This window comes from Heptranchias perlo, unplaced genomic scaffold (assembly GCF_035084215.1).
Source record: "Heptranchias perlo isolate sHepPer1 unplaced genomic scaffold, sHepPer1.hap1 HAP1_SCAFFOLD_244, whole genome shotgun sequence".
NCBI lineage: Eukaryota > Metazoa > Chordata > Chondrichthyes > Hexanchiformes > Hexanchidae > Heptranchias > Heptranchias perlo.
Window position 1 is genome coordinate 48060 of NW_027139256.1, and position 22968 is coordinate 71027.

A 22968-nucleotide genomic window follows, 5' to 3' on the forward strand; every position below is an offset into this window, starting at 1 on the left:
TCGGGGGGGGGGGAGCGGGAGGGGGCCCCCCACCACCGCGGACACACTTACTTCAGGTCGAGGGCGGTGTGCGCCTCGCTGTCTCCCTCGACGCCGCACACGTGAACTGCGGGACAGAAAGGGATTGGTTAGAAAGTCGGCCGGCGACACAGGGAGAGTCCAAACACAACGACGAGCATTTATACTGCGCCTTTAACGGCTGCACGGGAGCGATTATCAAACAGAATCTGACCCCGAGCCACAGGAGGAGGTATTAGGACGGGCGACCGAAAGCTCGGTCAAAGAGGTCGGTTTTAAGGAGGGTCTTAAAGGAGGAGGGAGAGAGGCGGAGAGGCTTAGGGAGGGAATTCCAGAGCTTAGAGCCCCGGGCAGCTGAAGGCACGGCCGCCAATGGTGGGAGCGATTAAAACCGGGGGGAGGGGGGGACTCGCAAGAGGCCGGAATCGGAGGAGCGCAGAGATCTCGGGGGGGGTCGTAGGAGGTTACAGAGATGGGGGGGGGGTGGGGGGGGGGGAAAGCGAGGGCCTCGGAGGGATTTGAACACAAGGATGGGAGAACTTTAAATTCGAGGCGTTTCCCCGGACTGGGACGCCTACGTAGGTCCAGAGAGTACAGGGGGGGGGGGGGTGATGGGTGAACGGGACTCGGTGCGAGTTAGGATACGGGGTGGGGGGGGGGCAGAGTTTCGGATGAGCTGATGTTTACGGAGGGTGGAAAGCGGGAGGCCGGCCGGCCAGGAAAGCATCGTCACACCCAGACAGGCAGCGCAGAGGGCTTTGTTCCCTCAGATGAGAAAAAACCTGCATTGAGACACTGCGCCTTTCACCACCTCAGGACGAAACAAAGCGCTTCACAGCCAACGGAGCACTGTTCTTTTTTTGAAGTGTAGTCACTGTTGTAACGCAGGGAAATGTAGCAAACAATTTGTGCACAGCAAGATCCCACAATGTGATACATGAGATCATCTGGTTTTTTTTTTAAAGTTAATCTTGGTTGAGGGATAAATTACATGAGATCATCTGGTTTTTTTTTTAAAGTTAATCTTGGTTGAGGGATAAATATTGGCCCCAGTGCACTGGGGAGAACTCCCCCACCCACCCCACCCACCCACCCACCCCGCTCTTCTTCAATTGGGGCCGCAGGACCTTTTATGTCCCACCTGAGGGGGGCAGACGGGGCCCTCGGTTTAATGTCCCATCCTGAAAGCTGAAAGGCGGTGCCTCCGACAGTGCGGCGCTCCTCAGTACCGACCTCCAACGGTGCGGCGCTCCCTCGGTACCGACCCTCCGACGGTGCGGCGCTCCTCTCAGTACCGACCCTCCGACAGTGCGGCGCTCCTCAGTACCGACCCTCCGACGGTGCGGCGCTCCCTCAGTACTGACCCTCCGACGGTGCGGCTGCGCTCCCTCAGTACCGACCCTACGACAGTGCGGCGCTCCCTCAGGACCGACCCTCCGACAGTGCGGCGCTCCCTCAGGACCGACCTCCGACGGCGCGGCGCTCCCTCAGTACCGACCCTCCGACAGTGCGGCGCTCCCTCAGTACCGACCCTCCGACGGTGCGGCGCTCCCTCAGTACTGACCCTCCGACAGTGCGGCGCTCCCTCAGTACCGACCCTCCGACAGTGCGGCGCTCCTCTCGTACCGACCTCCGACGGCGCGGCGCTCCCTCAGTACCGACCCTCCGACAGTGCGGCGCTCCCTCAGGACCGACCCTCCGACAGTGCGGCGCTCCCTCAGGACCGACCCTCCGACGGCGCGGCGCTCCCTCAGTACCGGCCCTCCGACGGTGCGGCGCTCCCTCAGTACCGACCCTCCGACGGTAGCGGCGCTCCCTCAGCACCGACCCTCCGACGGTGGCGGCGCTCCCTCAGTTACCGGGCAACCGCGGGAGCGTCGGCCTGGAATGAAGGGGGCTCGAGTCTCTGAGTGTTGTGCGCGCGGCGGGGGCTCGAACCCACCATCGTCTCACCTGAAAGCGAGCCACATTGGAGCGGGGAGAGGAACGGTGACTTACTGTAGTCAGACCAGCTGAATAGAGGAGGTTGGGCACCGTCAGGGGTGAAGACCACGTCGAGATGCTCCAGCCCACGTCGCGAGCTCGAATCGTTTTGAATTTCTTCAGGATTCCTCCCCTGGTGCGGTACAGGCGGATGTTCTGGTCTGTGAAGGTGGAGGGAGATTGGTCAAAACCCGAGACAGGCCGGGGCCACTGGCAATTCACCGGGTCGGGGCCGGTTCGCGGTGTTGGACGTTATCTGTGGGGTATCGACCCCCTCACCCCTCCCCCATCGCAGACACTGCACTCCCCCTTCCCCATCGCAGACACTGCACTCCCCCCTCACCCCTCCCACCCCATCGCAGACACTGCACTCCCCCCTCCCCCCCATCGCAGACACTGCACTCGATCCCCCCTCCCCCCCCATCGCAGACACTGCACTCCCCCTCCCCCCCCATCGCAGACACTGCACTCCCCCCTCCCCCCCCATCGCAGACACTGCACTCCCCTCCCCCCATCTGCTACCCCCTCCCCCCCATCGCAGACACTGCACTCCCCCTCCCCCCCATCGCAGACACTGCACTCCCCCCTCCCCCCCATCGCAGACGCTGCACTCCCCCCTCCCCCCCCATCGCAGACACTGCACTCCCCCTCCCCCCCCATCGCAGACACTGCACTCCCCCCTCCCCCCCCCATCGCAGACACTGCACTCCCCTCCCCCCCATCGCAGACACTGCACTCCCCCTCCCCCCCATCGCAGACACTGCACTCCCCCCCCCCCCCCATCGCAGACACTGCACTCCCCCCTCCCCCCCCATCGCAGACACTGCACTCCCCCCTCCCCCCACAATCGCAGACACTGCACTCCCCCTCCCCCCCATCGCAGACACTGCACTCCCCCTCCCCCCCCATCGCAGACACTGCACTCCCCCCCCCCCCCCCCATCGCAGACACTGCACTCCCCCTCCCCCCCATCGCAGACACTGCACTCCCCCTCCCCCCCCATCGCAGACACTGCACTCCCCCTCCCCCATCGCAGACACTGCACTCCCCCCTCCCCCCCCCATCGCAGACACTGCACTCCCCCCCTCCCCCCCCATCGCAGACACTGCACTCCCCCCTCCCCCTCCATCGCAGACACTGCACTCCCCCTCCCCCCCATCGCAGACACTGCACTCCCCCACTCCCCCCCCATCGCAGACACTGCACTCCCCCCTCCCCCCTCCATCGCAGACACTGCGCATCTCCCCCCTCCCCCCCCCCCATCGCAGACACTGCACTCCCCCCTCCCCCCCCATCGCAGACACTGCACTCCCCCCTCCCCCCACCATCGCAGACACTGCACTCCCCCTTCCACCCCCCCAAACCCCCTTCACCCCTCCACTCTCTGACCCGTCCTGGTCCGACCCATGCTACGGCCATGCTGCCCGCTCGATATCGGTAAGTTCTGATCACCACTGAGCTCTGCCAGCCCCCAGCCCCCAGCGGGAGATCGCTCACCCTGACAGGCCGACATGAGATTCTCCGTCCTCAGAGTAAATACCAGCAGAAGGCTTTCTGCGTGAAGGAGTCGATGTGCGACATGTGGTTCGGGAGGTATCTGCAATAGACGGATTGTAACGTTTAGAAAATCAACAGAGTACGGCCACGCACCCCGGTCTGTACAGACGGTGCGGTGTAGACAGGTGTTAAACCCCCCGGTCCTGTACAGACGGTGCTCTGTAGACAGGTATTAAAACCCCCCGGTCCTGTACAGACGGTGCAGTGTAGACATGTATTAAACCCCCCGGTCCTGTACAGACGGTGCGGTGTAGACAGGTGTTAAACCCCCCGGTCCTGTACAGACGGTGCTCTGTAGACAGGTATTAAAACCCCCGGTCCTGTACAGACGGTGCAGTGTAGACAGGTATTAAACCCCCCGGTCCTGTACAGACGGTGTAGTGTAGACAGGTATTAAACCCCCCGGTCCTGTACAGACGGTGTAGTGTAGACAGGTATTAAACCCCCCGGTCCTGTACAGACGGTGCAGTGTAGACAGGTATTAAACCCCCCGGTCCTGTACAGACGGTGCAGTGTAGACAGGTATTAAACCCCCGGTCCTGTACAGACGGTGCTCTATAGACAGGTATTAATCCCCCGGTCCTGTACAGACGGTGCGTGTAGACAGGTATTAAATCCCCCGGTCCTGTACAGACGGTGCAGTGTAGACAGGTATTAAACCCCCCGGTCCTGTACAGACGGTGCAGTTGTAGACAGGTATTAAACCCCCCGGTCCTGTACAGACGGTGCAGTGTAGACAGGTATTAAATCCCCGGTCCTGTACAGACGGTGCTCTGTAGACAGGTATTAAACCCCCCGGTCCTGTACAGACGGTGTAGTGTAGACAGGTATTAAACCCCCGGTCCTGTACAGACGGTGTAGTGTAGACAGGTATTAAATCCCCCGGTCCTGTACAGACGGTGCTCTATAGACAGGTATTAAACCCCCCGGTCCTGTACAGACGGTGCAGTGTAGACAGGTATTAAACCCCCCGGTCCTGTACAGACGGTGCTCTATAGACAGGTATTAAATCCCCCGGTCCTGTACAGACGGTGCAGTGTAGACAGGTATTTAAACCCCCCGGTCCTGTACAGACGGTGTAGTGTAGACAGGTATTAAACCCCCCTGTCCTGTACAGACGGTGTAGTGTAGACAGGTATTAAACCCCCCTGTCCTGTACAGACGGTGTCGTGTAGACAGGTATTAAACCCCCCTGTCCTGTACAGACGGTGTAGTGTAGACAGGTATTAAACCCCCCTGTCCTGTACAGACGGTGTAGTGTAGACAGGTATTAAACCCCCCTGTCCTGTACAGACGGTGTAGTGTAGACAGGTATTAAATCCCCCGGTCCTGTACAGACGGTGTAGTGTAGACAGGTATTAAACCCCCCGGTCCTGTACAGACGGTGTAGTGTAGACAGGTATTAAATCCCCCGGTCCTGTACAGACGGTGCTCTGTAGACAGGTATTAAACCCCCCGGTGTACAGACGGTGCTCTATAGACAGGTATTAAACCCCCGGTGTACAGACGGTGCTCTATAGACAGGTATTAAACCCCCGGTCCTGTACAGACGGTGTAGTGTAGACAGGTATTAAATCCCCCGGTCCTGTACAGACGGTGCTCTATAGACAGGTATTAAACCCCCGGTCTGTACAGACGGTGTAGTGTAGACAGGTATTAAACCCCCCTGGTCCTGTACAGACGGTGTAGTGTAGACAGGTATTAAATCCCCCGGTCCTGTACAGACGGTGCTCTATAGACAGGTATTAAACCCCCCGGTCCTGTACAGACGGTGCTCTGTAGACAGGTATTAAACCCACCGGTCCTGTACAGACGGGTGTGGTGTAGACAGGTTTTAAATCCCCCGGTCCTGTACAGACGGTGCTCTATAGACAGGTATTAAACCCCCCGGTCCTGTACAGACGGTGTAGTGTAGACAGGTATTAAACCCCCCGGTCCTGTACAGACGGTGTGGTGTAGACAGGTATTAAACCCCCCGGTCCTGTACAGACGGTGCTCTATAGACAGGTATTAAATCCCCCGGTCCTGTACAGACGGTGCTCTATAGACAGGTATTAAATCCCCCGGTCCTGTACAGACGGTGCTCTATAGACAGGTATTAAACCCCCCGGTCCTGTACAGACGGTGCGGTGTAGACAGGTATTAAACCCCCCGGTCCTGTACAGACGGTGCAGTGTAGACAGGTATTAAATCCCCCGGTCCTGTACAGACGGTGCTCTGTAGACAGGTATTAAACCCCCCGGTCCTGTACAGATGGTGTAGTGTAGACAGGTATTAAATCCCCCGGTCCTGTACAGACGGTGCAGTGTAGACAGGTATTAAACCCCCCGGTCCTGTACAGATGGTGTAGTGTAGACAGGTATTAAATCCCCCGGTCCTGTACAGACGGTGCAGTGTAGACAGGTATTAAATCCCCCGGTCCTGTACAGACGGTGTAGTGTAGACAGGTATTAAACCCCCCGGTCCTGTACAGACGGTGCGGTGTAGACAGGTATTAAACCCCCCGGTCCTGTACAGACGGTGCAGTGTAGACAGGTATTAAACCCCCCGGTCCTGTACAGACGGTGCAGTGTAGACAGGTACTAAACCCCCCGGTCCTGTACAGACGGTGCAGTGTGGACAGGTATTAAACCCCCCGGTCCTGTACAGACGGTGCTCTATAGACAGGTATTAAATCCCCCGGTCCTGTGCAGACGGTGCAGTGTAGACAGGTATTAAACCCCCCGGTCCTGTACAGACGGTGCTCTATAGACAGGTACTAAACCCCCCGGTCCTGTACAGACGGTGCTCTATAGACAGGTATTAAATCCCCCGGTCCTGTACAGACGGTGCAGTGTAGACAGGTATTAAATCCCCCGGTCCTGTACAGACGGTGCTCTATAGACAGGTATTAAATCCCCCGGTCCTGTACAGACGGTGCTCTATAGACAGGTACTAAACCCCCCGGTCCTGTACAGACGGTGCTCTATAGACAGGTATTAAACCCCCCGGTCCTGTACAGACGGTGCGGTGTAGACATTTGAACAAGGGTTACTGGCTCTTCGGAGCTACAGTTGGAATTGACAGCTCACACGGTGGGGGAAGTGGAGGGGGGACGACACAGAGGGGATTAGGGTCTCCTCTCTCTGAGGGGGACTGGGTGGGGCAGTGGGTCAGACACTGACCCCTCACCCTCTGGGGACCTGGGGTCAAATCCAGCCCCTGACTGAGGGAATGAAGGGTCTCCTCTCTCTCTGATAGGAATCTGGATGGCGCAGTGGGGTCAGGCACTGACCCCCTCACCCTCTGGGGAGCTGGGGTCAAATCCAGCTCTCTCAGATAGGGTGCAAGGGATCGAAATGAAGTAACTGTTGTCAGGGGGTACAAGATCTTTGCAGGTAGACAGCGCACACACACACACACACACACACACACACACACACACCTGTGGGGTCCGTTCCTGAGGGCCGTGTTAAGGAGGACAGATTCTCTATTACCACAGATTCTTCCCTAAATCATCGTTACGTCACCAGGGGCGATTTAACAGAGGTGTTCAAAATCATGAGGGGTTTTGATAAAGTTTCCACTGGCAGAAGGGTCGGTAACCAGAGGACACAGATTCAAGGTAATTGGCAAACGAACCAGGAAAATAGAATATAAAAAACAGGGAGGTATTGCTGCAGTTATATAGGGTATTGGTGAGACCGCACCTGGAATACTGCATACAGTTTTGGTCTCCATGCTTAAGAAAAGACATACTTGCTCTCGAGGCAGTACAAAGAAGGTTCACTCGGTTAATCCCGGGGATGAGGGGGCGGACATATGAGGAGAGGTTGAGTAGATTGGGACTCTACTCATTGGAGTTCAGAAGAATGAGAGGCGATCTTATTGAAACATATAAGATTGTGAAGGGGGCTTGATCGGGTGGATGCGGTAAGGATGTTCCCAAGGATGGGTGAAACTAGAACGAGGGGGCATAATCTTAGAATAAGGGGCTGCTCTTTCAAAACTGAGATGAGGAGAAACTTCTTCACTCAGAGGGTAGTGGGTCTGTGGAATTTGCTGCCCCAGGAAGCTGTGGAAGCTACATCATTAAATAAATTTAAAACAGAAAGAGACAGTTTCCTAGAAGTAAAGGGAATTAGGGGTTACGGGGAGCGGGCAGGAAATTGGACATGAATTTAGATTTGAGGTTAGGATCAGATCAGCCATGATCTTATTGAATGGCGGGGCAGGCTCGAGGGGCCGATTGGCCTCCTCCTGCTCCTATTTCTTATGTTCTTATGAAAAGGGGAGGGGGAGAGACAAGGAGAATTTTTTTTTTTTTTTAAAAGGCAGAAAGTTGTGATGATCTGGAAAGGGCGGTGGAAGCAGATTCAATAATAACTTTCAAAAAAGGGAGTTGGGTAAATACTTGAAAACTTAAAAATTGTAAGGCTACGGGGGGGGGGAAAAGAGCAGAGGGGAGGAACGGGGCTAATTGGACAGCTCTTTCAAAGAGCCGGAAGAAGCACGATGGGCCGAATGGCCTCCATCTACGCTGTGAAATTCTACGAATCTGTAATTGTCCCGACCAGCACAATTTTACTTCCGAGTCGGGAGACGGAATCGTAGAAAGGTTACAGCGCGGAAGGCGGCCATTCGGCCCTTCGAGTCTGTGCCGGCCCTCTGCAAGAGCAATCCAGCTGGTCCCGCTCGCCCCGTCCTATCCCCGCAGCCCTGCAAACATTTTCCCCCTTCGAGTACTCATCCAGTCGCCTACTGGAAGGGAAAAAGATTTGCATGATGCGTTTTTTTTTTTAAATTTAAAAATGAAATCTTAAAAAAGAAAGTCTCTTTGCTTTCAACAGACGTGCTTCTTAAATTGTGCCTTTTACGATAGCGGAAAGATTGTATCTGCTGTAGTGTGGCACGTAGTCACAATACAACCCAATAACAGCTTGCATTAATACAGCGCCTTCACGTAATAAAACATCCCCAGGAGTGTCATCAGGCAAAGACTGACACCGAGTCACAGATGGAGATGTTAGGACAGGTGACCGAACGCTATGGTCAAAGAGGTAGGTCTTAAGGAGCATCTTTGAGAGAGCCAGGAAGGTTTAGGGAGGGAATTCCAGCGTTCGGGGTCCCAGACGGCCGAAGGCACGGCCGCCAAAGGCGGAGCGAAGGGAGTGGGGGATGGACGAGAGGCCAGGAGTTGGAGGAGCGCGGAGATCTCGGGAGGGGGCGAGGGCCGCGGAGGGATTGGAACACGAGGACGAGAATTTTAAACATGAGGCGTTCCAGGCCCGGGAGCCAATGTAGGGTCAGCGAGCACAGTGGGTGATGGGTGAACGGGACTCGGTGCGAGTCAGGATACCGGGGTGGGGGGGGGCAGAGTTTTGGATGAGCTCAAGTTGACGGAGAGCGGAAGGTGGGAGGCCGGCCAGGAGAGCATTGGAATAGTCAAGTCTGGAGGTAGCAAGACAGTCACGAGATAGTGCGTCGCAGCCAAGAGCCATCATTGTGACCGTTCCCTTTTGCAACCCTTAACCACTCACCTCTGGCCTCTCGCGCATCCCCCCCCGATTTTAAATCGCTCCACCATTGGCGGCCGTGCCTTCAGCTGCCTAAGCTCTGGAATTCCCTCCCTAAACCTCTCCGCCTCTCTCTCTTACCCTTTAAGACGCTGCTTAAAACCTGCCTCTTTGTGACCGAGCTTTTGGTCACCTGTCCTAACGTCTCCTTACGTGGCTCGGTGTCAGATTTTTGCTCGATAATCGCTCCGGTGAAGCTCCTTGGGGGGGGGAAGAGATGTTTCACTACTTTAAAAAAAGGCGCTGTCCAAATGCAAGTTGTTGTTTAGGAGGTACCCGGAGTTGGGGTACAGTCCCTCTTTCAGTCCGAGCACACCACGGTTTCTCGATGAGGGGGGGGGGGGAAGAGATAAGACTAGGGGCAGCATAAATCAAAGTACTGAACGGGATGGGGGGGGGGGTGGGAAGGAAGGAAGGAAGGCGGCGATTGGAATTCATTTGCAGCTCAGCGGCGCGGGGCGCCCGCAATGTTTTACAAGCTTCAGAACTTACTGCGATGTGACGCGGGAGCACTCTCCGTGGGAGAAACTTCCATTGCAACACAGCCCGTGCTCTCTCTGTCGGAAGCAACGACAAGAGGATTAGAAATCGGTACGCAAAATAAAGAGAGCCGCATGCAGGACATTGTACATACGGTCGGCGGCACAGCGAGACCCGAAATACGACCGAGGGGCAACTTAACACGGGGTGTTCGGCTGCACCGGCAACAAACGGGACTTACACGTCAAAGTGATCTGTTGCACTCGGAAAGCAATTTGTTGTGCGGGCCAGGTAAACGCCAGTCTCACTTTCCCTCACGGGGCATTCCAAATGACAGTCGTGGGAGAGCAGCTGGTCACTGGGTATATATTAGCCCACAGGTTCAATTGGTGGCATTGCTTTTTCCAGTCGGTTGTCTCAAGAGAAGCGTTCAGAAGTTCATGCTTTACTGATCCCGCTTTTGAATTCACGGCTGGCTTGGAAGGCTTGCATTTTATTGCCGCCGGGCCTTTTTAAGGGAACCGGTTTGCCAACAGCAAGTCCTGGCACGCTCCCTGAATGGCCGGTCACATGCGTCAATCGTCGTCCGTGACTTGACCTGATGAAAGGTCTTTTAAGATTATGAAAGGCTTCGATAGGGTAGACGTGGAGAAGATGTTTCCACTTGTGGGGGGAGACCAGAACCAGGGGGGCCATAAATATAAGATAGTCACTAATAAATCCAATCGGGAATTCAGGAGAAACTTCTTTCCCCAGAGAGTGGTGAGAATGTGGAACTCGCTCCCACAAGGAGTAGTCGAGGTGAATAGTGTAGATGGATTTAAGGGGAAGCTCGATAAACACATGAGGGAGAGAGGAATAGAAGGAGATGGTGATAGGGTGAGATGGAGGAGGGAGGGAGGAGGCTCGTGTGGAGCACAAACACCGGCATGGACCTGTTGGGCCGAATGGCCTGTTTCTGTGCTGTACGTTCTATTAAAATGAAACAGCCTGGCGTGACTTCAAACACAGGAAAGACAACGGTACGAGTACCTTTTTAGTGATTTTTGAGGGGATTAATGTAATCATTCACGCACTTGTGTTAACCAGCTCCTTCAGCGGTGTGCCAAGATTACAAGAATTCGCATTTGCAAAAAATTACTTTCAGGGATTTGATTGGTTTTCTTATGCATCGTCGCAATTTGATTTTAAAACCGGTAGCCATTTGCCGACTTGCTGAATCTCGGATTGGTCGTTTTTCCTTTGGGCCACGCTCTCCGCCCGCGCCCACGCTCTCCGCCCGCGCTCTCCGCCCGCGCCCACGCTCTCCGCCCAGTTGTGATTTGTTGCTGCTTTATTAGGTGCGAGGTTCACGTGGATCGGGCGCGGGCCGGGGAGGGCGACGACTGAAAACTCCGCCGGTTATCAGCTGGAGCGAAGTCACGCTGCGCGGCCCGGGCACCGCCCACCCGCCCGCCACCGGGGTCGACATTAGAATCAGGCCGAGAGACAGCAGCGCGGGTTCAGGGAGGAGGGTTAACGGGGGGGAGGGGTCCTTACCTGTCGCAGGAGCCGGGTGACGTTGCGGGTGGGGCTGGTCACCAGCGTCCCGGTGGCCAGTTGGATCTGGGTTTTAATTTCACTGGCATCGATCTCACGAGTGTCAGGGGTCATGTCAACTGAAAGAGAGACGAGCCAGTCCCGTTACCCGAGCTCCACATCCCTCGATGCATTTCCCCAACCAAAAAAATCTATCGCTCTCAGTCCTGAAAGCTCCAACTGACCCCCCCAGCATCCACAGCCTTTTTGAGGGGGGGGGGGCAGGAATAAGAGAGAGTTCCAGATTCCCACTCCCCCTTTGTGTGAGGAAGTGTTTCCTGACATCACCCCTGAACGGCCTGGCTCTAATTTTAAGATTATTCCCCCTTGTTCTGGACTCCCCCCACCAGAGGAAATAGTTTCTCTCTTATCGACCCGATCGAATTCTTTAATCATCTTAAACCCCTCGATTAGATCACCGATTAATCTTCTACACTCGAGGGAACACAAGCCGAGTCTGTGCAACCGGTCCCTCGTAATTTAACCCTTTTATCCCCGGTATCGTTCTGGTGAATCTGCTCTGCACCCCCTCCAAGGACCAATATATCCTTCCTGAGGTGCGGTACCCAGAACCGGACCCAGTATCTCCAGATGGGGTCAGACCAGAGCTCTCTACAGCTGTAACATAACACCCACCCCCCACTTTGTATTCCAGCCCCCCGGAGATAAAGGCTGACATTCCAGTAGCCTTTTTGATTGCTTTTTGTACCTGTGCACTGGCTTTTAGTGACTCGTGTACCTGCAAACCTGAATCCCCGTGCCCCGCCACAGTTCCTAGTCTCTCACCAGGAAGAAAACATTCCGCCTCGTCTCTCTCGGGTCCACGGTGGATGAGCTCACACTTTCCCACCGTGAACTCCGCCAGGTTAAGTGCAAAACCGTGGCAACTTTCTGTTCCCATCCACACAAACTTACGAATTCAGTGTCATCTGCAAACTTGGGATATACAGCTCTTTGTATTCCTTCATCACAGACACAGACCCCTGGGGAACATCACTCTGAATTCACAGTCAGCAATGATACAGTGCAGAAATACAACCACGTTCTGCACTGAACCCCGAGCCAGGCTTTTCATCACTGCCAGCTCTTCAAGCCGTTTCATTTAACAGAATGATCCAGCACAGGAGGAGGCCACTCGGCCCATAATGCTCGTGCCGGCTCTTTGGAAGAGCTCTCCAATTGGTCCCCCGCTCCCCCTCGCTCTTTTCCCAGCAGCCCTGCAAATTTTCCCCCTGAAGAAGCGGGAGACAGTCCGGGAGCTGTTGGGTCAGGGTTGCAATGGTGCTAAGTGACTCTCCCGCAGTCCTGGGGTTGGAGTCGCTGCATCGCTCGTTTATCTCGGCTTCAGTCTGTGGCCCGATTATCGGTTCGAAGGTCGAACCATTGACGACACGGGTCTGGAGAAGTGACCGGGGAGGAGATGACGAGGATGGAGAGACCGAGTTAAGTCACAGGTTGCGCGGCTGGTGTGCGTCACTCCGACTCCCTCGCAGTGCTGGGCTCGAAGGCCAACGACACCCCTCCAGCTCCGACTCTCTGAACCACTGGGAAAGGTGCGGTGGGCGGGAGACGGGTTTTCACAGTACCATGGTAGACACAGCACAGGAGGAGGCCATTCAGCCCATCGTGCCTGTGCTGGCTCTTTGAAAGAGCTATCCAATCAGTCCCACCTCCCTGCTCTTTCCCCAGAGCCCTGGAAATTTTTTTCCCTTCAATTCCCCTTTTGAAAGTTATTATTGAATCTGCTCCCACCGCCCTTTCAGGCGGTGAATTCCAGATCATCACAACTCGCTGCGTTAAAAAAAATGTTTCCTCATCTCCCCCTCTGGCTCTTTCCCCGATCGCCTTAAATCCGTGTCCTCTGGTCACCGACCCTCCTGCCCCCTGGAAACGGTTTCTCTTTATTGACTCTGTCAAAACCCTTCCTGATTTTGAACACCTCGATCAAATCTCCCCTTAACCTTCTCTGTTCCAAGGAGAACAACCCCAGTTTCTCCAGTCTCTCCACATCACTGAAGTCCCTCATCCCTGGAACCATTCTAGTAAATCTCCTCCGCACCCTCTCTAAGGCCTTGACATCCTTCCTAAAGTGCGGGGCCCAGAACTGGACCCAATACTCCAGCTGAGGCCTAACCAGTGTTTATAAAGGGTTTAGCATAACTCCCTTGCTTTTGTGTTCCGCTGAATAGCTCTTTCAAAGAGCCAGCACGGGCACGATAGGCTGAACGGCCTCCTTCCGTGCCGTACGATTCTATAAGAAATTCTGTTTCAGTCCGCACTGCTGATAGCGGGCGCGTTCGTGCGAAAGCGACTTGCCTGCTTCACGCGGTGGCCGCTGTGACAGGCAAATGACGGGGCAAAGTAGCGGAGGCAATAATTGAAACTCAGGGTAATTCTGCCTCAGCGGCACGGACGGGGTCGGAGATTCAGAAGCCTGCACTGACAACTGGACGAATCGGTCAACATTGCTGGGATTCAAGTCCTGGAACCGGCAGGTGTCTGTCGGAGGGCAAGTTAAACGGAGCCAGGCGGGCGTGCGTGCGCTCTCTCTCTCATCTTAAAACGGAGCAGAATGTCTTGCCTCAATTCTTCATTGTTTTTAATTTGGACCATCCTGAACCAGAGTGTCTCTTGACACGACTGTTTCAGCCAATGAGTTAGAGGCGGGGCAGGACTGACTGTAGGACTCACAGCACACAAAGTCTATTTACTAAGCACACACTCTGTTTAAACAGCGCATTAGAGTCTGTTCAAACAGCACACTATAAATAGACTCTGTAGACTGTCGACTATAGTGCGCTGTTTGAATAGACTCTGTAGACTGTTTACTATAGTGCGCTGTTTAAATAGACTCTGTAGACTGTTTACTATAGTGTGCTGTTTAAATAGACTCTGTAGACTGTTAACTATAGTGTGCTGTTTAAATAGACTCTGTAGACTGTTTACTATAGTGTGCTGTTTAAATAGACTCTGTAGACTGTTTACTATAGTGCGCTGTTTAAATAGACTCTGTAGACTGTTAACTATAGTGTGCTGTTTAAATAGACTCTGTAGACTGTTTACTATAGTGCGCTGTTTAAATAGACTCTGTAGACTGTTAACTATAGTGTGCTGTTTAAATAGACTCTGTAGACTGTTTACTGTAGAGTGCTGTTTAAATAGACTCTGTAGACTGTTTACTATAGTGTGCTGTTTAAATAGACTCTGTAGACTGTTAACTATAGTGCGCTGTTTAAATAGACTCTGTAGACTGTTTACTGTAGAGTGCTGTTTAAATAGACTCTGTAGACTGTTAACTATAGTGTGCTGTTTAAATAGACTCTGTAGACTGTTTACTATAGTGCGCTGTTTAAATAGACTCTGTCGACTGTTTACTGTAGAGTGCTGTTTAAATAGACTCTGTAGACTGTTAACTATAGTGTGCTGTTTAAATAGACTCTGTAGACTGTTTACTATAGTGTGCTGTTTAAATAGACTCTGTAGACTGTTTACTATAGTGCGCTGTTTAAATAGACTCTGTAGACTGTTTACTATAGTGCGCTGTTTAAATAGACTCTGTAGACTGTTTACTATAGTGCGCTGTTTAAATAGACTCTGTAGACTGTTTACTATAGTGTGCTGTTCAAATAGACTCTGTAGACTGTTTACTATAGTGTGCTGTTTAAATAGACTCTGTAGACTGTTTACTATAGTGTGCTGTTTAAATAGACTCTGTAGACTGTTTACTATAGTGTGCTGTTTAAATAGACTCTGTAGGCTGTTTACTGTAGAGTGCTGTTTAAATAGACTCTGTAGACTGTTAACTATAGTGTGCTGTTTAAATAGACTCTAGACTGTTTACTATAGTGTGCTGTTTAAATAGACTCTGTAGATTGTTTACTATAGTGCGCTGTTTAAATAGACTCTGTAGACTGTTTACTATAGTGTGCTGTTTAAATAGACTCTGTAGACTGTTTACTATAGTGTGCTGTTCAAATAGACTCTGTAGACTGTTTACTATAGTGTGCTGTTTAAATAGACTCTGTAGACTGTTTACTATAGTGCGCTGTTTAAATAGACTCTGTAGACTGTTTACTATAGTGTGCTGTTTAAATAGACTCTGTAGACTGTTTACTATAGTGCGCTGTTTAAATAGACTCTGTAGACTGTTTACTGTAGAGTGCTGTTTAAATAGACTCTGTAGACTGTTTACTATAGTGCGCTGTTTAAATAGACTCTGTAGACTGTTTACTATAGTGCGCTGTTTAAATAGACTCTGTAGACTGTTTACTGTAGAGTGCTGTTTAAATAGACTCTGTAGACTGTTTACTATAGTGCGCTGTTTAAATAGACTCTGTAGACTGTTTACTATAGTGCGCTGTTTAAATAGACTCTGTAGACTGTTTACTGTAGAGTGCTGTTTAAATAGACTCTGTAGACTGTTTACTATAGTGCGCTGTTTAAATAGACTCTGTAGACTGTTTACTATAGTGCGCTGTTTAAATAGACTCTGTAGACTGTTTACTATAGTGCGCTGTTTAAATAGACTCTGTAGACTGTTTACTATAGTGCGCTGTTTAAATAGACTCTGTAGACTGTTTACTATAGTGCGCTGTTTAAATAGACTCTGTAGACTGTTTACTGTAGAGTGCTGTTTAAATAGACTCTGTAGACTGTTTACTATAGTGCGCTGTTTAAATAGACTCTGTAGACTGTTTACTATAGTGTGCTGTTTAAATAGACTCTGTAGACTGTTTACTGTAGAGTGCTGTTTAAATAGACTCTGTAGACTGTTTACTATAGTGCGCTGTTTAAATAGACTCTGTAGACTGTTTACTGTAGAGTGCTGTTTAAATAGACTCTGTAGACTGTTAACTATAGTGTGCTGTTTAAATAGACTCTGTAGACTGTTTACTATAGTGCGCTGTTTAAATAGACTCTGTAGACTGTTTACTGTAGAGTGCTGTTTAAATAGACTCTGTAGACTGTTAACTATAGTGCGCTGTTTAAATAGACTCTGTAGACTGTTTACTATAGTGTGCTGTTTAATTAGACTCTGTAGACTGTTTACTATAGTGTGCTGTTTAATTAGACTCTGTAGACTGTTTGCTGTAGTGCGCTGTTTAAATAGACTCTGTAGACTGTTTACTGTAGAGTGCTGTTTAAATAGACTCTGTAGACTGTTTACTATAGTGCGCTGTTTAAATAGACTCTGTAGACTGTTTACTATAGTGCGCTGTTTAAATAGACTCTGTAGACTGTTTACTGTAGAGTGCTGTTTAAATAGACTCTGTAGACTGTTTACTATAGTGCGCTGTTTAAATAGACTCTGTAGACTGTTTACTATAGTGTGCTGTTTAAATAGACTCTGTAGACTGTTTACTGTAGAGTGCTGTTTAAATAGACTCTGTAGACTGTTTACTATAGTGCGCTGTTTAAATAGACTCTGTAGACTGTTTACTGTAGAGTGCTGTTTAAATAGACTCTGTAGACTGTTAACTATAGTGTGCTGTTTAAATAGACTCTGTAGACTGTTAACTATAGTGCGCTGTTTAAATAGACTCTGTAGACTGTTTGCTGTAGTGCGCTGTTTAAATAGACTCTGTAGACTGTCTACTAAACAGCACACTATAGTAAACAGTCTACAGAGTCTATTTAAACAGCACACTATAGTAAACAGTCTACAGAGTCTATTTAAACAGCGCACTATAGTAAACAGTCTACAGAGTCTATTTAAACAGCGCACTATAGTAAACAGTCTACAGAGTCTATTTAAACAGCGCACTATAGTAAACAGTCTACAGAGTCTATTTAAACAGCGCACTATAGTAAACAGTCTACAGAGTCTATTTAAACAGCGCACTATAGTAAACAGTCTACAGAGTCTATTTAAACAGCGCACTATAGTAAACAGTCTACAGAGTCTATTTAAACAGCACACTATAGTGAACAGTCTACAGTGTCTATTTAAACAGCGCACTATAGTAAACAGTCTACAGAGTCTATTTAAACAGCACACTATAGTCGACAGTCTACAGAGTCTATTTAAACAGCGCACTATAGTAAACAATCTACAGAGTCTATTTAAACAGCACACTATAGTAAACAGTCTACAGAGTCTATTTAAACAGCACACTATAGTAAACAGTCTACAGAGTCTATTTAAACAGCACACTATAGTAAACAGTCTACAGAGTCTATTTAAACAGCACACTATAGTCGACAGTCTACAGAGTCTATTTAAACAGCGCACTATAGTAAACAATCTAGAGTCTATTTAAACAGCACACTATAGTAAACAGTCTACAGAGTCTATTTGAACAGCACACTATAGTGAACAGTCTACAGAGTCTATTTAAACAGCGCACTATAGTAAACAGTCTAGAGTCTATTTAAACAGCGCACTATAGTAAACAGTCTACAGAGTCTATTTAAACAGCGCACTATAGTAAACAGTCTACAGAGTCTATTTAAACAGCACACTATAGTAAACAGTCTACAGAGTCTATTTAAACAGCGCACTATAGTAAACAGTCTACAGAGTCTATTTAAACAGCACACTATAGTGAACAGTCTACAGAGTCTATTTAAACAGCGCACTATAGTAAACAGTCTACAGAGTCTATTTAAACAGCGCACTATAGTAAACAATCTACAGAGTCTATTTAAACAGCGCACTATAGTCGACAGTCTACAGAGTCTATTTAAACAGCGCACTATCGTAAACAGTCTACAGAGTCTATTTAAACAGCGCACTACAGTAAACAGTCTACAGAGTCTATTTAAACAGCACACTATAGTAAACAGTCTACAGAGTCTATTTAAACAGCGCACTATAGTAAACAGTCTACAGAGTCTATTTAAACAGCGCACTATAGTAAACAGTCTACAGAGTCTATTTAAACAGCGCACTACAGTAAACAGTCTACAGAGTCTATTTAAACAGAGTCTCTGCAAACTACAGCAAACATAATTCTAGACCAAAGCAGTGGGATTACTTCTCCCGCCACGCAAAAGGCAGTGAGTGGCGGGTCGTTCCAGAATACAAATTATGTGCGTAAGATCAATCCCAGTCACTTGCAAGTGATTGCCAGGGGAGAATTACCCAATCATCTCCATTCTGGCCGGGAACTGCGGTGTCACTATATGCAGCCTACTTAACCCCAGTCAGAAAACCTCTTTCCAAAGTTTAGACCGGAGCCACACGGTCTCGAGGCCACGTGGATTGGGGGGTGGTCGGGACTCAACAACAGGTCACCGAGGCGAGGCGTGATCAGCTTCTCGTTACGGTTTAAGGCGCACTCGGAGCACTGTGAACAGCTCTGGTCTCCATTTCACGTAAAGGGTATCGAGGCACGGGAGGAGGTGCAAACAAGATTCACACTGACGATACCAGAACCGAGAGGTGATAACTATCAGGGAAGATCGACGAGGCTGGGGCTCGTTTCTCTCGGGGGGGGGGCTTTGAAATTACGAAGGGGTTCGATCGGGTAGAGACGTAGATGTTTTCACTTGTGGGGGAGACCAGGACTAAGGTCCAGGGCATCGGCCCGGGGTGCACGTGGCGGGCCCCGTGAACGAGCCATCCTATTAATCCCGCTCTCCCCGCTCTTGCAGAATCATACAGCACCGAGGGAGCCCAATCAGCCAGTCGTGCCTTAAATCCGAGATGGTCACTCATAAATCCCAATCGGGAATTCAGGGGAAACTTCTTTCCCCAGAGAGCGGTGAGAATGTGGAACTCGCTCCCACAAGGAGTAGTCGAGGCGAATCGTGGGGATGGATTTAAGGGGAAGCTCGATAAACACATGAGGGAGAAAGGAATAGAAGGATATGCTGATAGGGGGAGATGGAGGAGGCTCGCGTGGAGCACGGACCTGTTGGGCCGAACGGCCCGTTTCTGTGCTGCACATTCGATGTAAATCTACGTGCCTGTGCCAGCTCTTTGAGAGGGCTGTCCGACGAGTCCCACTCCCCTCGCTCTTAGAGAATCACACAGTGCAGAAGGCGGCCGTTCGGCCCATCGTGCCTGTGCCAGCTCTTTGAGAGGGCTGTCCAATTGGTCCCACTCCCCTCGCTCTTATAGAGAATCACACAGCGCAGAAGGCGGCCGTTCGGCCCATCGTGCCTGTGCCAGCTCTTTGAGAGGGTTGTCCAATTGGTCCCACTCCCCTCGCTCTTATAGAGAATCACACAGCGCAGAAGGCGGCCGTCCGGCCCACCGACAGACACGTGACGGGCGTCTACGGTGCTCCCGACAAAGGCCTTTCCCAACCTGCCGCGTCAAGGACAGGCCGCCTTCACCTCTCTCTCGCCGCAGAGAGTCCGCGCGGGTTCAGGCGCGTTACCTGGCGGGTGGTAGCGATCTCCGAGGCACCCATCCCACGCGCTGTCACTGTCCTCGTCTGAATCGGAATACGCCTGGACTAACTGCAGGCCTGTCGCCCCGCCACCGTGCACCAGCCTCACCTGACCCCTGCGGGGGGGGGAAAGAGAGCACAGCGAGAAAAAAACAAAAAGGAAGATGGGTTGGAGGGGAACGACTGCCTCGTTCGACGCTCGTCGGGCGCGCCCCGATCTTACCGCACAGGGCCGGCCGCACGCGTACTCGCGACCTGGACAGCTGCCTGGAGATATCGCCGCTTCCTCGGGACAGGAGGAGGCCATTCAGCCCCTCGTGCCTGCTCCGCCATTCGATAAGATCATGGCTGATCTGTGATCTAGCTCCATATACCTGCCTTTGGCCCGTATCCCTTTGGTTGCCAAAAAGCTATCTATCTCAGATTTAAATTTAGCAATTGAGCTAGTATCAATTGCCGTTTGCGGAAGAGAGTTCCAAACTTCTACCACCCTTTGTGTGTAGAAGTGTTTTCTAATCTCGCTCCTGAAAGGTCTGGCTCTAATTTTTAGACTGTGCCCCCTACTCCTAGAATCCCCAACCAGCGGAAATAGTTTCTCTCTCTCCACCCTATCCGTTCCCCTTAATATCTTATAAACTGCCATCAGATCGCCCCTTAACCTTCGAAACTCCAGAGAACACAACCCCAATTGGTGTAATCTCTCCTCGTAACTTAACCCTTCCTCGAGGAGGTTACTGCCTGAAAAAATAATCACACCGAGGTATCCATTTTGACTTTATGACTTAACGGAAGGATCTCGAGCTCGTGACTCAAGTCGGCCGATGCACGGCTTTATAACGACGGGAGTGTTACACCGTGCACAGCGGATTCTTCAGTCGCTCAAGTGCCTAAAGTGGCCTGTCCCCTTAAGGCCGCAAGGTCCAACGGTCGTAACTGAACAGAACCCGAGGTTACAGCCGAAATTCCGCCTGGCATCGATGGCTGAACGGCCTCCCGCTGGCAGTTTGATTCCAGAAGAGCAGGAGGGTGGGACTAATTCGATAGCTCTCAAGACCGGCCTCTTGCGCGTCCCCCCCTCCCCCCGATTTTAATCGCTCCACCATTTGGCGGCCGTGCCTTCAGCTGCCCGGGGCCCTGAGCTCTGGAATTCCCTCTCTGAACCTCTCCGCCTCTGTCTCTCTCCTCCTTAAAACCTCCTCTTTGACCGAGCTTTTGGTCACCTGTCCTAATATCTCCTCATGTGACTCGGTGCAATGTTGATTTCGTTACGCTCCTGTGGGGTGCCCTGGGGACGTGTTACTACGGTAAAGGCGATGGGTCGGAAGGGAACGGTGAATGACGACCTTTCCTTTCTGTAGACTTGTAACGTAAGGCCAGTGAGGGTTTTTTTTTTACATGGACCAGCGGAGCATTGCTCGTGGGTCGTTCCAGGGCCCGGTGTTTGGCTGCCAACGTGGCCTGTGCCTTTAAGAACACTGCCCGAAACAGCCACGGTCTGGTCCTCGAACTGCAGCTATCGATCGGAGGGCAGGTGGAACCTGCACCGTCCAGGTCATAACCCTGAAATACCCTCGCCTAAAACCCATCGATCTCAGTTTGGAAATTATCGATCGATCCCCCCCAGCATCAACATTTGGGGGGGGGGGCGGGGGGAAAGAGAGAGTTGCAGATCCCCACTCCGCTTTGTGTGAAGTGCTTCCTGACATCACCCCTGAACGGCCCGGCTCGAATTTACCCCCTTCCTTGTTCTGGACTCCCCCCACCAGAGGAAATAGGTTTCTCTCTATCGACCCGATCGAATCCTTAATCATCTTAAACCCCTCGATTAGATCACCGATTAATCTTCTACACTCGAGGGAATACAAGCCGAGTCTGTGCAACCTGTCCCTCGTAATTTAACCCTTTGGGGGGGGGGGGGGGCAGGGGGACTGTCGGCGGGGGGGGGGGAGAGGGGGGACTGTCGGCGGGGGGGAGGGGGGGGACTGTCGGCGGGGGGGAAGGGGGGGACTGTCGGCGGGGGGGGGGGGGAGGGGACTGTCGGCGGGGGGGGGGGGGGGGGAGGGGGACTGTCGGCGGGGGGGGGGGGGGAGGGGGGGACTGTCGGCGGGGGGGAGGGGGGGGGACTGTCGGCGGGGGGGAGGGGGGGGACTGTCGGCGGGGGGGAGGGGGGGGACTGTCGGCGGGGGGGAGGGGGGGGACTGTCGGCGGGGGGGAGGGGGGGGACTGTCGGGGGGGGGGGGGGGGGTGGAGGGGGTTGTCGGGGGGGGGGGAGGGTGGTGGGGGGGGGGGGAGGGGGACTGTCGGCGGGGGGGGGGGGGGGGGAGGGGGACTGGTCGGCGGGGGGGGGGGGGGGGGGAGGGGGACTGTCGGGGGGGGGGGGGGTGGGAGGAGGGTGGACTGTCGGCTGGGGGGGGAGGGGGACTGTCGGCGGGGGGGAGGGGGAGGGGGACTGTCGGCGGGGGGGGGGGGAGGGGGACTGTCGGCGGGGGGGGGGGGGGGGACGGGGGACTGTCCGGGGCGGGGGGGGGGGAGGGGGGCTGTCGGCGGGGGGGGGGGGGGGGGGGGGGACTGTGGCGGGGGCGCAGGCGGGGAAGGAGGGGGGGAAGGCGCGGTCAATCGGACCGACCCTCGAGGCCCTGTCCCCCCCCCCGGGGGTGCCCCCCGCCCTCACCTGCGGAGGAGGTAGGCCAGCACCTCGGCCAGGTTCACGTCCTCCTCCTGATCCTGATCCTCCCTCCTGCCGCCGCCGCTCCCCGCGCTGGCGGACCCGCCCGGCCGCCGCCGCCGCGCCGCCTCCTCCTCACCGCCGCCTCGCCTGCTCCCTCTCCCCCGGCCGCCGTCTCCCGGTTCCCCCTCACCCGGGGACCGAGCGCCGCCGCCGCCGCCGAGCCCGAGCTCGAGCTGCGCGAGCCCCATCGGTTACTATGGAGATCCCGGGGACCGGGCCGGCGCTCCTTGTTGTTGTTGTTGAGTTTGTTGTTGTGAACGGGGAGGGGCTTAAAGAGGGGGGGAGGGGCCAACTTGTTGCGTGCGTTGCGCGCGCGACACACCAGAGGGGGAGGGGACACCCACAACCAATCGCCGCGAGTCTCTCTCTCCGAATCCCACACGCATCCAATCGCGGCGGGTGTCTCTCTCGCTCTCTCCTGAATCCCACCAACAAGTGTGCTCGAAGCGTCAGCAACCAATCGCTGCGTTTGTCTCTCTGCCGACGCCACACGCGACCAATCGCTGCGTTTGTCTCTCTGCCGACGCCACACGCGGACCAATCGCTGCGTTTGTCTCTCTGCCGACGCCACACGCGACCAATCGCTGCGTTTGTCTCTCTGCCGACGCCGCACGCGACCAATCGCCGCGCGCGTCTTTCTCTCTCCCCTAACCCCCGCAACGCAACCAATCGCCGCGCTCGTCTCTCTCCCCTAACCCCCACAACGCAACCAATCGCCGCGAGCGTCTCA

At 53.0% G+C, this 22968-nt stretch overlaps 1 protein-coding gene and 1 long non-coding RNA gene across 2 annotated transcripts; both read right to left on the minus strand.

The window, feature by feature from the left end:
* Positions 1-8: 8 nt before the first annotated feature.
* Positions 9-3525, minus strand: LOC137310350 (uncharacterized). Its single transcript, XR_010960060.1, has 3 exons — positions 3499-3525; positions 2017-2162; positions 9-106 (listed from the first exon to the last, which is right to left on the minus strand). It is a non-coding gene; the product is annotated as an uncharacterized lncRNA (long non-coding RNA).
* dcaf11 (ddb1 and cul4 associated factor 11) lies at positions 3520-22510 on the minus strand. Its single transcript, XM_067978196.1, has 5 exons — positions 22182-22510; positions 19499-19626; positions 11133-11251; positions 9606-9670; positions 3520-3598 (listed from the first exon to the last, which is right to left on the minus strand). Exons 1-5 carry the CDS (start codon positions 22424-22426, stop codon positions 3529-3531), a joined length of 627 nt encoding a protein of 208 aa, XP_067834297.1. The 5' UTR covers positions 22427-22510; the 3' UTR covers positions 3520-3528.
* Between the last annotated feature and the right edge of the window lie 458 nt (positions 22511-22968).